General features: G+C 45.2%; 1 protein-coding gene and 1 pseudogene across 1 annotated transcript; one reads left to right on the top strand and one right to left on the bottom strand.

Moving 5' to 3' along the window:
- The first annotated feature begins 1,462 nt into the window (after positions 1-1,462).
- On the top strand, positions 1,463-2,765 carry LOC119339194 (pheromone receptor transcription activator-like). The gene is made up of 2 exons (XM_037611338.1): positions 1,463-2,236; positions 2,325-2,765. Exons 1-2 carry the CDS (start codon positions 1,463-1,465, stop codon positions 2,763-2,765), a joined length of 1,215 nt encoding a protein of 404 aa, XP_037467235.1.
- An 8,782-nt stretch (positions 2,766-11,547) lies between these two features.
- Positions 11,548-13,038, bottom strand: LOC119339193 (annotated as a pseudogene).
- Between the last annotated feature and the right edge of the window lie 1,906 nt (positions 13,039-14,944).

The following is a 14,944-nucleotide window of genomic DNA, read 5'->3' as shown; positions in this document are numbered from 1 at the left end:
CTCTTGGATAGGGTCGCATATTGGGCATGACAAGGAGGGTCTCTGGGAACAATTGGGATGATCAACAGATCAAGGAAAATGATGGCTCCTTTGTATTCACAAAGAGCGTATTCAAATTCCAAAAATTTGGAATTAGGGTTTGAATGGGTTTGAGAGGATGCAAATGAGGTCTTGCCCACTGACAAAGACATGAGCAAGGTTTTGAAAGGTTGGAAAGACAAGAATTCTCAAAGTCATCAAACTCAGGAGAAAGATTTTGAAAACGATTGCCAGGAAGGAATAACAGCACAAAAATTGATAACCCAATTTTGGGGTTGTTACAGTGGACTACTCCCTCCTCATCATGGTGGCCGCCGAGATGATGAAGATGGCCTTCGGTAATGATTTACCCCTTCAGTAGAGTGCCGGAAAAGGGCTCTAGATTGGAGCATGGAGGTACAGAGGCTTGCAGCGGCGGAGTCGAAGTTCTAGGGTTATTTCTAGGGGGTTCTCTATTTATAGGATTTTTGGTGTCGGTCTCATAGATGGACCACGAGGTACCCACTACCCACCAGCCCACCACTTTGGCCCTTGGTGCGCCCTGATAGGTAGTGGCCACCTCGTGTCTCTTCTGGCCCTCCCACGAAGCTTCGGGGGTCTCTTTTGTTCTAAAAAAATCGTCAAAAAGTTTTGCTGCGTTTGGACTTCATTTGATATGGATTTTCTGGAAAACCAAAAAACAAACAGAAAACAGCAAATGGCACTGGGCACTAGATCAATATGTTTGTCCATAAAAATCGTATAAAATCCATATAAAAGTGCATCAAAATCATACAAAACTATAATAAACATGGCATGAATACTTCATAAGTTATAGATATGTTGGAGACATATCAAGGCGCCATAGGCTGAAAGTAACTCCCTCGCCTTCTATTAGCATCTTATATATTTAATGGTCAGATATAGACTATATTGCTCTCAATGGAGGATTGGGATGTAATTAATGCAATACCAAGGTATACAAAATAAATTTGGTGCACAATTAATAACCTAAAGAAAAGGATAACCATTGGTTATGCGATTAAATAAAATTCTATTGTATGTGGATGCCTCGCGTAAAAACACAATAGTGGTTCCAATTTAGCATGTCCTCGCATATGTTATGTTTTAGCAAATAATAATGGAAACCATAAGTTAGCAAGTTTGTTCACTACATATCTTGGTGCCCATTGAAGACTTGAACACTTTTACTCATTCAAATAACAAACGGGTAAGTTTGGATCTTAATTAATGTGAGTAATTGGATAAGGAGTGAGCTAAACAATATTTTTTACAACCCTTTTCGTATATATAAAGGGAGTTCATCTCCTCATATCTCACAATCACCCATAGTTAGCCAACAACACTCGTAAGCATCTACCTATTGGTACATCCTTGTAGCTTACCTTTTCTAGTAATAAGTCCTCGAGTTTTCTAACTTAATATGCCGAGGAGAGAGAAGAGGGAGGGTATTTGTTTCATTGAGGACAAAAAGGAACGTGGCATCACCTTCTCCAAGAGGCGTGATGGCTTGTACAAGATGGCATGTGACCTCTCTGTCCTCACGGGCGTGAGGGTTGCTGTCGTCCTAGAGATGGAGTCCGGAATAATGCACTCATTTGGGACGCCATCAGCGGCACCCATAGTTGACTCTTTCTTTTCAGGAGGTCCACTTGTGGAGCCGTTGGCTGATGAGGCAACGAATGCTAGCATTAAAATGCTGCAGAGGGAGGTGGCTCGGTTGGACATGGAAAGTGTGACATATGAGAAGAGAGCAAAACTCTCCCTCGAGCGTATCAAAAATATACGAGACGAGAACCCAGGTATTGTAACAAATTTAATCTTCTCCAGGGAAGAAGATCTGAGTCTTGAAGATCTCAACAAGCTCTTCGATGAACTTTTACGGGTCCGGGAGGACATTAGACGTTGTATGCCTCCACTTCATCCTGGCAGTGAACCCAAGACTGGTGGTCCAAGCATACCAAGGAACGAGTTGACGCTAAGAGGCCCATCATTGGATTACTTGAAGACTCGTTTTTCGTCCCAACAACCATCATCATCTCATTGTATTCCCACTCAAGTGTTGTCGTCGGTTCCACTGCCATCAAAACCACAAGACACGATGGAACCACATTTTCCTATGCAAGTATCGCTCCGGTCTACACCACCAGCTTTGGCACCTCATTTAACGTCCAACCTACAACCAATTGTTCATCAGGTATAAGATTTACCACCACAACTTCAGCTACATGATTAGAACTATACACATGTCCTTACCGTAAATCATACTACCTTTTCATGTGCAGGTGCCAAAAATATTTCAGTCAGCACCACCATCTTTGGGTTCCCATTGGACATCCCTTGCACAACCCATTCCTAATCTGGTACAAGATTTACCTCCACACCTTCAGAACTATCCAAATTCTTACAGCGCAATGGAGCCACCACTGAAAAACACAATCACTAACTCAACCATTGGGAGCATCGTGGAGGCCCATCCACAGTTGTTCTACTCCAATGGCAATGAATTTTCTATCGGCAAATCCTCTAGCAATGGTACTTTGGCCTACGCTTCGTCGAACCAACCACACTACAATGGGAACCTAGGGATGGAGGCTTATTTGGGATATAATGGCAATAATGTAGGCCAATATAACATGGACTATGATGAGTTTGTCAATGCACCACTGCAGTCTTCCAATGGGAATGATGATTATGTTCATTCATGGTTTGAAGGACTTCTTTAGAAGCGAGTTAATGTTTCCCTTTGAATGCTACATCAAAATAATAAAATGTTACATTTCCATTAGGTGCAATTGTCGATTGTATATTTTGTTAAGCACATCAGGAAAACATTAAACATTTCATGTTTAGGGTATTGGTTCATGAAGTTTGTTTCAATATTACAATAAATCTTTCTAATGTTTCTCATTTTGATTGAGTAGTTAGTGTTTTTATTGAATAACAAACATGTCATTTTGCACCCTCTATTGGTGAACCGGGGGAATATGAATTTTCAAATTATGTTGCACTTTATTAACACAAAGAAGACCTTGTTATTTCAACGAGAACATGGGGTACGCCCGTCAAACAACTGAATCCTAGCACAAGTCCAAATTTAGCTCAATAGACAAACTTTTATTAATACATTTAGACTTGACTACCAACAAATGACAACAACCGAATAATATATTCATGTGAGTTAATAGTAAGATGAGAATCCACAACCACATGTAATTAAATGAATGCATATATGCACTTGCACGTGAATACACAACCAAACCATTAATACCATATACGCGTTGTTACTAACATACAAATATGTCACGTGAACGTAAATCTCCTCAAATGCATTGCAAACCAACTTCTTATTAACATATGGCATTAGCTCTCCTCCTTAATGACAAAATAGACAAATATCCAAAGATGTACTAGTTAGCGTATGCCATATTAGCTAACATACACAAACACCATGTTTCTTGGACTCAAGTAAACACACGTGTATACCCAATTCATCTTTATGGTAGTGTGGTTTTTAGTCATTGCCTGAAGTAAGAATAGTCAATATCTCGCCGCTACATCATGTAATCACTAGAGGAATGCCACATACACCAAGGGAAAGGGAGAAAAAATAAGCCCACCTAGCACTTTGAGGAGGGCAGGCTGCTGCCGGTAGCAACGATCGAAGCATAGCTACCAATGAGGAGTGGAGATTGCAATGGCGAAAGCTAGGGTTGGGGAGATGGGTCATCCCCGGCCCGCCTGCTCGGAATGACACTTTTTTTCCTCATGCATTAATCTCTTCCCATGGCGAACGCTGTCATGTTAGACCTGAAAGATTAATGGATAGTATGGTGTTGCGGGAGCTGAATCAAAAAGCATGATCTCATGACGAGAAAGATGCGTGTTTTATAGACACACTTGGGGTATATGACACGGCCGTACTTAAATCAATAATGACATGCACTTTATTCTTTAGGAATATTATAGGTGAGGCCAGGGTGCACAGCTGGTAATGAGGAACTCGATCACCAATTAATAGTTTGCCTAGAAATTGAATTGCGGTATACACTTTAGTCCTTGACTAATCAATGCAACATAGGGCAATCTTGGCCTCTGCAATCTCCTGCAACATGATTGATCACATAAGTCGGCTCAACCCCGTACGTATGCGGATGGCGTCCCACTACCTACATGGAGTCATTCATACATACAAAGTACATTTTTTTCGAACCAGGTCATTCCCCTTTCCATTTCATAGCGGAAATACAGAGTTCTTACACATTGTAGGAGACGAAGAAAGAGAGAAAAGTGAGTTTGATGCACTATTAGGAAAGCCACTGGTAGGTACCCCGCACTCAAAACGCCTACTACGACACAAAACCCTAATAGTACAAGCACGACTATAAGTTCAGCGTAGGAACCATGCACACAACAGAACATCTGCTCCATTCCAGCAAGATGAAGATTTGCTACTCCAGCCTGAATGTGCGCCAGCTCCAAAGCTTTATGCATGAACCGTGAAGTACCCAGCTTCAGCATCTTTTGATCCTACCCTTTCCGGAGACCTCTCCAAGAAGTTAGCAGCGAGCATTTACAGAGGAGAATGCATGGTATGTTCATCAAAGGTGGCTCTATTCGTTGTAATACATATAGGCCAACATATAGCAGCAATCCCCACCGAGGAGGAAAGCATAAAACCATGAGAAAGCTTTCCAAAGAGAAGAGGGGCAATGGTGAGTGTTAAGAACCACAAAAAGAGCTCGTCCACAGGACAACCGATGAGCAAATGACACACGGTTTCAACATCATTACAGAATCAAGGAAGAGCTGCCACATACAAAGACTTCAATCTTTAAAGGAATTCCTGCACACCAAATCTATCTATTGTGAGCGCCAGCAATATATTTTTGCATCCACTGGTATAAGGGTTTAATAGTATAAAGGCTCCTTTACTATGAAGAGACCAGGAAACCTCATCAGGTCCAGGTTCCTAAGAACTACATTGCATGTTATTAACAATATTGTTCCACTGTTCTGATTGCAAGATATACATACACAATACATGCACACATAACATTGTCCTGGCTCCCAGCACGTGGCGCCCATTACACGGTATGAACGGCCCAGGCGGAGCTAAGGCACTCGGCCGTTTCCGCGCGTCGTGACCGGTCGGCCATAGTGACTTTCATCTTTCCTTCCTCCTTCGCCCCGATAGGCAGGCCCCTGCAAAGGAAGCGGTTGGTATGATCCGGCTCCTGGTCATCGAGGGACAACCACTCTAATGCTTCCATGTCCAACTTGAAGAACCTGAAAACACAACATGTCATTATCGCGGGAGCACACGATACAATCACAACTTCCCCACTGGACGCAATAAGGTAGTGAGCTTTTCGTATGCTGCACTGATCTGGGCAAGAGTCCCTTCTCTAGGTCATTTATTTGACGTCGAAGATCAAGGTTTGCCCAAAGAATTCGGTGCAAATAGCCTGTGTCCTGATCAGAGATTACTGGTATGCTTGTGACGCACAGTATGTGCCCCTGGGACAAGCGACATAGACCGTTGATGATCAACATAGAAAGCAAAATAACCTTTGTTCAAGAGTGAAAATCTGCTCTCCAAAATAAAATAGATCGAGTCAAGCCATGAGAAGCCAGCCATAACTCCAAATTCAACAAAAGCATCTGGAAACAACATGGTGGTTGTTCTGCGGACATTTCCACTCAAAACTTCGAGCGTCATCTGTTTCTTGATGTGCATTCCATAACAAACAAAGGCCAATGGCACCCTCACCTCTTTGTAACCACTATTCTCGTTGACAACATTTACTTCCATTGCTCAAGGATATCTGGCAGAAGCAATGTGGACAGATTAGAACACCAGTGGAGTATGTGGTTTACAAGATGATAGTAACCCTATACTAGAGTAGAGTGTTGTGATTTAGCAAACTCTTCCTATCAATGTGATAAACCTGCAAACCTCTAATGTGTGAATAATTGTTTACTAACATCATTCTACAAAGAAGAAATAATCAAGTTCTGTCGGGGACCAAACTAGGTGTAGATGTAGTGCCCTTCCCATACCGTGAGTACATATGTGGCATCTGCCACTTATAATGGATTTATGATCCAACTTAGTTTGCTAGCCCAAACTTAACAGAAACCAACACTGAAAGATACCACTTCACGTGTGTTTTGAATATTTGTCAAAAGGTCATAAGGAACATAAAAGGTGCCAATTAACTGGTAAAATTTCTTTCCAACTTGTCATACGGCAAGCAGGATTAAACTTAACAACCAACTAATTTGGCATGAAAAAATTGTGAAATAAACTAACTACATTGTGCCAATGATAACTAAGACATCAACATCAAATACATAATTCAAGTATTTATAATGATGCATATTGTCCACACATATCAGTGGTGAACATCACGCTATGAAAAACAAACCTGCCACATCCTAATACTCTAATCATGCTCACCCCTTGAAATATCATGTCTTACACATTTCATCAAAACTTATGTAATCTTAGGAACAATGAAGGCTCCACGGATCATAATTTATTTTATCTAGTTTGAGAAGGATGTGCCAATGTGAAAAATGGAGATGATCTTTGGCATTCAAAAGAATAATCTTTCTATGAATAACCAATGTTTGCAAGCACAAAGATTATAACTAGTCTGATTACTAATTTTATAATTCGATCCCTAATATTCCTAATGCTCTGTTTGGATGTCTGTATTGGTGGCCTTTGAATTTGTTTCAATACCGATTCAGTGCGGAAACTGTAATAGACATGAATACGAATTCATTTGTTTGGATGCTGATGGAATTGGTTGATGGAATCTCGGTAAGGTTCCAATACCAAATCTTGTTTGGATGGCAAACTATTGAATTGTTTTTTTCTATATGCATCATATCAAAATTTGTACAATGTGCAACTATAATCAATTGGTTGTATAGCAATAAAAAATAAAAAATATTTGAGAAAGGCATGACCGACACGTGTATCATCTCTCTCTGAAGTCTAACAGTATCCTAAATAATGCCCATCTCCCTCTGAATAAAATACAGCAGCAACAAAAATCCACAATCCCCAAAGCATCTCTTTCTCTCTAAATAACTAGTAGACTGTCCGTGCGTTGCCACGGGCCGAAAATGAGTATGTAAACAATGCTCATTTTATATCTGCAATCATCTTCCGTTGTAACCATTCTTGAGGGCCTCGTTGTAAGCTTTTCTTCTTGTTCCTCCATTTTCTAGGTGCAATCATCTTTTATTCCTAGACATGCTTCCAATCCTATGTTTTGGATACCTCCGGATCGAACTCATCCCAATTCTTTCTATCCTTGTTTTTCTTCTCATCGAGGCAACATCTTCTTAACCATCAGTGAAAAACAAAGTGGCCTATTTCTTGTCGTCCCTCCTCCCCATACACCTATATCTCTTTTTTTTTGAAACGAGGCAAAAGAGAGCGCGAATTGCCTAGTTAATTGACGGAAAACCAGGCTAAAACCGATATAATCCAACCCACATAACGTGGGTACATCAGTCAACCTGGCTATCGACATAGAACATAGAGCTACAAATAGGAAAAGACATCTGCCGAGTAGTCGCAAGCGTCACGTCATCAATGGTTACCTTAGAACGGGCAACTCCGACTTCACCATAAACCTTCATCATCGAGCCAACCCGCAAACAGTTGCACAGAAACCATGACGACACATGCCAACAGAAGGCCACACGTGCAAACAACCGACAACTCCGACTCTGATGACGAGCATCACAAGGGAAATGTGTAGGACTTGCGACGCTACAACTTTGACTTCAAAGCAACCAAGCAACAGACGAAAGAGCACCTCGGACACGTCGAGAAGATCCAAGTACCGAAGCCCGAGCCACGAACGAAGCTCCTCTTGACTCCACCATCATTGCCAAACAGACACCATCGCCCCTGAAATGGCCACCTTAACAAACTACACGGCGAAGATGCCGCAAAGCATGCAACGAAGATGCCGCCATCCACCAGTCTCTAGGTTGTGGCTAGCTCTGAGACGATGCCCCCAAGAAGGAAGAAGACATGAAGGCGCCTTCATCTCCCGATCCTGAGGATCTGAGCTTTCCCTCTGGAGCCAAGGCCGCGGGGACGGGGATGAGCACCACACAACAACAACGCTTCCAGGAAAGAGCACGAGACCCACGGGCATCGTCGTTGCCTGATCCGGCAAAGGCCGAGCATAGAATTTCTCCCGGAGATACTCAACCATCAACTGCTCGCACTGGCACAGGCAAGAAACCCCATCCTACCGAGGGCGACAACGAACTGGTCATGGGGTCCCACGACCCACCATGTCTAGACACACGCACCACCCCCCAGCCAAAGGCGCTAGAACCAAATTTGGGGCCACCGCTCCAATAGCCTCCACCATGCCACAACCACGTCAGGCTAGCAAGATGGCCAGATTCGTCGCACCAAGCCTGGAGGGGGCCGCCACACCCCGCCCCATCCTGCCGAGCAGAGTTGCTGGGTAGAAGCCTGAGCAGCCCACAGCAACCGCAGCACCACCGGTGGAGTGAGTGGCAAGCAGCCAAGAGCCACCAGCCGCATCACTACCCGCCGGATCCACACGCGAGAAGCCGATGGAGCGCCGCCAACCGCCAAGCCGTCCCTTCCGGATCTCGTCGAGGCGCCCCAAGGCCGCTTCCCAAGCCACATGAAGAAGGACACACATCTCCCGGCTACCTTGTCACTGCCCACGCAGCCGAAGGGGACTACCGCATCTGCAGCCGCACCGACCAGACTGGCGTCACGACTAACCTTGGGGTCGCCGCCGTGAGCTCCCAGCACCGCTGTCAGAACAACGTATGGTGCCCCGCCGGCACCGCGCGAGTGCCAGCAGCAGTGGCGGCGGGTTGCTTGATTTGGCCCATCCTCTGGCATCTAGGTTTGGCGCACTGGTGCGTCCAAGAGCGGCACTCGAGAAAGGACATACCATTCTGTACAAAAATTTGGACAACCTTTGTGTAGGTAATGTTCATACTAATGTGCGAACAAAAATGTTAACAACTTTCAACATGATAACTGACATGGCGTACTGACCGGGAACTATTAATATGCGACTTTTGGCATTTAATGAAGAAGAAACAAAATGTATTCACAATCAGAGAGGTATGTTCCGGTTCTTATACGATTATGGGTTATAATTTGACCGTTCTTATCATGGGTTATAAAACTGAAAATATTATTAATTATATGCATAAAATAAATAAATGAATGTGAAACTTCATTGTAAATTCATCTTTGCCACTCCATGTAATCGAAAAAAAAAATATTAACACGTTGATGCATAAGACAAGCGATGGTCTTGAGGCAGGAGGGTCAGAGGAGGGCGACGAGACCTAGTCTCCACGGTGGTCTTCTCGTATGGTCCTATGGCGATACGACGTAAATCCAATGGTGAAAAGTAATCAAAGTGGGTTCTCCCTAAATCCAATGGTCCAAATCAGAATATCTAACAAATTTAATTACAAAGTTCTATAGATTAAAGATAACTGACAGACAATAGTACAAGAGCATACATGTTGGTTGACGGCAACTATAATCTGAAATCCAAAAGCTTAAATAATCTCAAAGTTGAAATACCGCATCCTTGCAGCTATATCTCCACTGACAAATTGACTTCTTGCTAATAGAGAAGCCCAATGATTAGTGGTAAGCAACAAAAATGCCCGCACTATCGTTACCGCACCGAGACATTCGTACATGAACACACTGGTAGTATCCACTTCATCTGCAAATAGCAGCAATAAAATTTAGCACGAAAGAGCATAATTTATATATGACAAACTGTTTCGGTTGTACAATCTTTTATTTTGAGGCAAACATTATACAGTCTGTACTATGTACTACTTGCCAATTCACAAGATATACAGTGCAGTAGCAGCAATCGATCATCATTCTCTGCTCACCCTCTTTCTCTGGACCAGAGCAAGCATACCACGGGTCAATCAACCTTATATAAGGCCCTAATGAAAAGTGAAAACTGGGAAGAAAGAGCATCACCTACAATAGTTAGTAATCTGATCATCTGATGTAAACTTGGGTACGAACCGCGGTAGTAGAATTTTCAATGTCAACGTGGACAATAGCCCAACTGAAGCAGCATGACTAATCAATATATTTATTGGGTGTCATGCGACTTAGAATCATTTTAAAGTACTTCTCATGTTTTTGTCACAACCCAATTGAACCAGCATGAGTAATCAATATATTTATTGGATCTAGCAAAGTGGTGCATATATATCTTACACCTGCTATTTTTCACAATTGATGATCATGTCTTGTTACTATTATGTCTTGTTACTGTTAATTAAACGATGTTCTCTCCCTCATTATCATGGAGACTACGTCAGTGCGATCTCAAGGAATTCGAGGATCGTGCAGAAATGCTCATCCACTTCTAGCTTGCGTGCCTGGTGTAAAATATAGCGCAAGGTCTGCAGGTAAGCGATTATAGAAATCCGGCAGATATAAACCTTGGTCACCCACAAACGTGAAGTACATCAGTACTCTATTCTATGTCCGTTGGACGATCTAATAAGCTGGTCTAATTGAGAAAAGTTTATTAGAATTTACAAAGACTGACCTCGGCAGAGCTAATGCTCGTCTATGATCCAGGAGGAGCATGCCAACACAGCGGAAGTGGCATCCATGTCGGTTCGTACGAATGGCGGCGACATCGCCCACCTCCTTACCGAATAAGGCGGCTCTCACCTCGTGGCAGCCGCCGTGTGTCCTCAACATTGAGTCCAACTCCTGTGTCCTTGCCAGAGGAGGTCCTCAGATGCGGCAGATACATGGGGAATCAATGCGCCATAGTGATAGAGAGGCCACCATCGACGGCGGTCTACACGATCTGCGCGGCCATGGCCACAGAGATGCCCGATGTGTCGGAGGCAAAGGTGACCAGGACTCTTAATCGAACAACGTCGGATCAGACCGGGATCTTGGAACCCTTGATACCTAGCGAAGGTGCCGACAACACGATGCCTAGGAGGATGGTGGCAGCCTGCGGGGAGCGGCCGAGCAGCCCATCCCATGCATGAGCATGCACGAGAGACAGCGAGGGGGGAGAGGGAGGAATCCGGGATGGGGTAGGGCACGAGGCTACATGGTGGCGGCGGCACTCGGACTCTTCGAGTGGTAGGGCAGGACGGCAGAAGTGAGATGAGGCATCCGCTTTTTTCTTGTTGGTGCCATTGAATAATCAAACTAAGTAGGTACATAAATTAAGTAGCTGGAGAATCACAGAGCCCTCAATCAAAAAGCTAAATGTCAGTGAAACATATTATGTGGACTGAAGGCATCACGTACACCATGAGACATATAGCTTGATAATCATAGATGATTGATGTCTACCACTGAGCTGCAGCCAATGTGTGCACTGGCTTCGGTATAATAATAATGTTAATTGTTACAACAATGAGTCTGCACCGGACCAACCCTTCATGCTTGTACCGACTGACTTACTTCTGCAGACAAGCTATGGCAGTGAGACGGGGAGCGGCGGCGGTGTCCTCTTGAATCTTGAGGAGGATGAAGATGGCGACGCGGTTGGTGCAGAAGTCGGGGTGCCACTGCGCCTGCTCCACGCACCCGATCTCGAACTCCCCCATGGCTGCCTCCAAGAAGCACTCCACCACGGCACCACCACGTCCGGTCCTTCATTCACACTTCATCATTACTTTAGCAATCAGCAGCAAGGCATTCAACATCGGATTGGACGGGATTGGATCGCTCACTGTTGCGGAGCTCGCCGGCGAGCAGCACGCTGGTGCCCGGCCCGGCCAGCCGAGTGAGCGTGGCCAGCAGGTCGCCGACGGCTTCTACACCACGTCCGACCCCAGCACAAGCTCCAACGGCGGGTCCAGCAGCTCGGGGTCGAGCTCGTACTCATCGCCCACACCAGCTCCGCCCCCGTTGCCGACCCGCCCCCCACATCCCCACCACCCCCGACGTTCTCCTCGAGGTTCTTCCGGAGCAGCCGGACGCGGTCGGGCAGGTCGGTGGCCACGACGCGCGCGCCGAGCAGTGCCGCCACGACGGCCACGAGCCCGCACCCAGCACCGAGGTCCATCGCGCGCGCGCCACACACCGACAGCAGGCCGCTGTCGGCCGCGTGCCGGAGGAACTTGGCGAGCATGACGCCGCTGTCTCACACCACGGCGCCCGTGACCCTCGACGTGTCCGTGAAGGACGACAACTGCTGGTGGAGCGTCAGGCGGCGGCCGCACGCGTCGATGGGGAAGGTGACCAGCGCCCCACCTCGCCTTCGTCCAGACAATCTATGAGAGAAAGCATTTCTCGCACCTGATTCTTGCGCCTGATTTTTTTCTCAATGCTTGATTGTGTTTCCGTTTATTAGGGGCGAACGAAGGCGAGGGATCACTCGTTGATGGAAGGTTGGACATGATCGTTGATGGATTGGTGTGAGAAATAGGGAGGTGATCTGTTTGTATGGTATTATTTTTAAATTCTTAATTATCAAATATTTACATGATTGAATTGAATCGGCACCTCCGAAGAAAGCATGAATAAATGGAAGGAGTATCAGACGCGATTCGGTTTTACGTGCGAAGAAGAAAAAAATTAACGTGAGAGGTGAGACAAAATAAACTGGACGAAAATAAACCAGACGAAAATAAATCGTGAAGACTATTCACCAACTCAGACATTAGGAGTAGAGATATCCTCACGTGCCTCATGTTGTTGCAGCTAGCTAGCCTCTCTCTCGTTTCTTTCGTCGCTCGAACACATGAGATAACAACCACAAGATAAATTGGTGATGCGTACGTGCAACGAGATGCATCATTTTCTTCTCTGTTTATTTGTAGGCGGTTACAACAACCAAACATCCTAGTCTACCGGCCATGATTTGAGCTAAAGGTCGTGCCATCAAGGCATCAACGGCCACTCTCACGCACCACCACGTCCGCCATGATCTCGCGCCATCCCATGGGGACGAACAACGCGGCATGCACTTGTTATTCTCTGATGAAACCGAAGAAAACTAACACTGACCTAACTGAAACAAGCAGCATGATTAATGCAGCTAACACCTCATCCTTGCGCACACACGCGTGGGCACGGGCCTGCAGACATCGACACAGAAGGAGGGGGTTCAGTGGGAGGCACGGCGATGCACGAGAAGAGGAGGAGCGGCGGCGAAACGGGGAGGGCCAGGCCATGGAGATAGACATGAAAGCAACATAACTTAGCAGAGACAATATCATGTGAAAACCACATCTTCAGTGGAAGCTTGGAAACCTAAGTGCAGGCCGTTGGATCCTATATATATGGACTAGATCCATACAGAACTGCTACGTGCTATTTGCATTAAAACGCCCGCTGGCTACGTGCTATTACAAAGCCATGGCTGACCCACACGACCAATTCACATCACAGCCGCAACTCTGGAAGGAATCCTCTCTCAATCATAGCTCACAGCCTCACACTAAAAGGGGTCTGTGGAGGCACATGAGCAGGGTGGGTTTACACCATTCACGTAGATATTCTCGACACCTTTCTCCTCCTTGTTGAGAACAGCATGGCATGAAAAGAAATGCCACATCCTAATACTCTAATCATGCTCAGCCCTTGAAGCATTCTGTCTTCCACGTTTTTGAGAACTTAAGAATTCTAAGGGCAACGTAGGCTGCAAGGATCGTGGTTTACTTTATCCAGTTTGAGATGTGCCGATGATAAAAAAATACAGATGGTTGTCGACAACCTAAAGAAAAACTTTTTATGAGTAACCAGTGTTTGCAAGCATAAAGATTTGCTTGTAACTGCTCTAGTTAAACATATACTTCAATTCTCAATATTCCTAGGTAGAAATGTTAAGCAAAGGAGCTAGGCATGAAAGCAGCAGAACTTTGGCATGTCTATACATTTCATGCAAGACACTAGACAAAGACAACAAACTATTTAGCTTCGGATCATGCTAACAATATCTGTCGCAAAGCCATGTCTAACCCATCACAACCACAACTCTAGCAGGAAACACCCTTCTCCTCTTTGTTGAGGACCTAAAACCCAAATTTCTCGCCCCCCCTCCCCCTCCTGCAGCTGTCCTGGGAAGCATCGACAAATCTTCCTCCCGCATTTGCCCCTTCGTCGTCGTGGGAAAAGAACATCGATGATTCTTTCATGACATCGGACCTCCTCCTCCCCCTCTGTGATCGCCACTAGTCCGATCTCCTCCACTGTCTAGCAGGGCAAGAAGCAGCATCCCGTCGAGCTGCGCCCTGGCGGTACGGCGAAAGGCCCGGGATGAGGAAGGACGGCATGTGCCTCTCGGGGGAAGGAATGGGGCACCGCCAGCAGAGGTGGAGGAGCTCCGGTGGACGACATGGGTTTTGGAAGATGAGAGGTGGGAGGAGAGCTCGGGGTTGGAGTAAACAACTCGGTGCTACTGATGCGATATGCTCGGCATTACTGGGCTCAAATAGATGCGGCCCAACGTGCGGCTTGTAATCGGAAGGTGGCCTCACTCATTAGCACAAGCCTTATAGCAGAATCCTGTTGCGTCGGAAGGGCCGATCCTGAGATTTTGGGGGCTCGGGGCGAACCTAAAATTTGGAGCCCTTGATATAAAAAACATGACTATAATCTTCAATGTGCATATCTCTATATATATGAAAATGTTATCAGTATACATTTAGGATCTGTGTCACTGTGATCTCGCAGGTAGACGGAGGTATATATTATGACCAATGGAGAAAATAGACAAAGAGTGCGTATGCACTCCCTCCGTCTTAAAATAAATGTCTCAAGTTTAGTACAACTTTGTAGTAAAGTTGGTATAAAGTTGAGACATTTATTTTGGACGGAGGGAGTATAACATAATTCACAATACATCCT

Source organism: Triticum dicoccoides, chromosome 7B (assembly GCF_002162155.2).
Source record: "Triticum dicoccoides isolate Atlit2015 ecotype Zavitan chromosome 7B, WEW_v2.0, whole genome shotgun sequence".
In the NCBI taxonomy this organism is placed as follows: domain Eukaryota; kingdom Viridiplantae; phylum Streptophyta; class Magnoliopsida; order Poales; family Poaceae; genus Triticum; species Triticum dicoccoides.
Note: the sequence above shows the minus strand (reverse complement) of the source record. Positions and strands in the feature narration are given on the sequence as shown.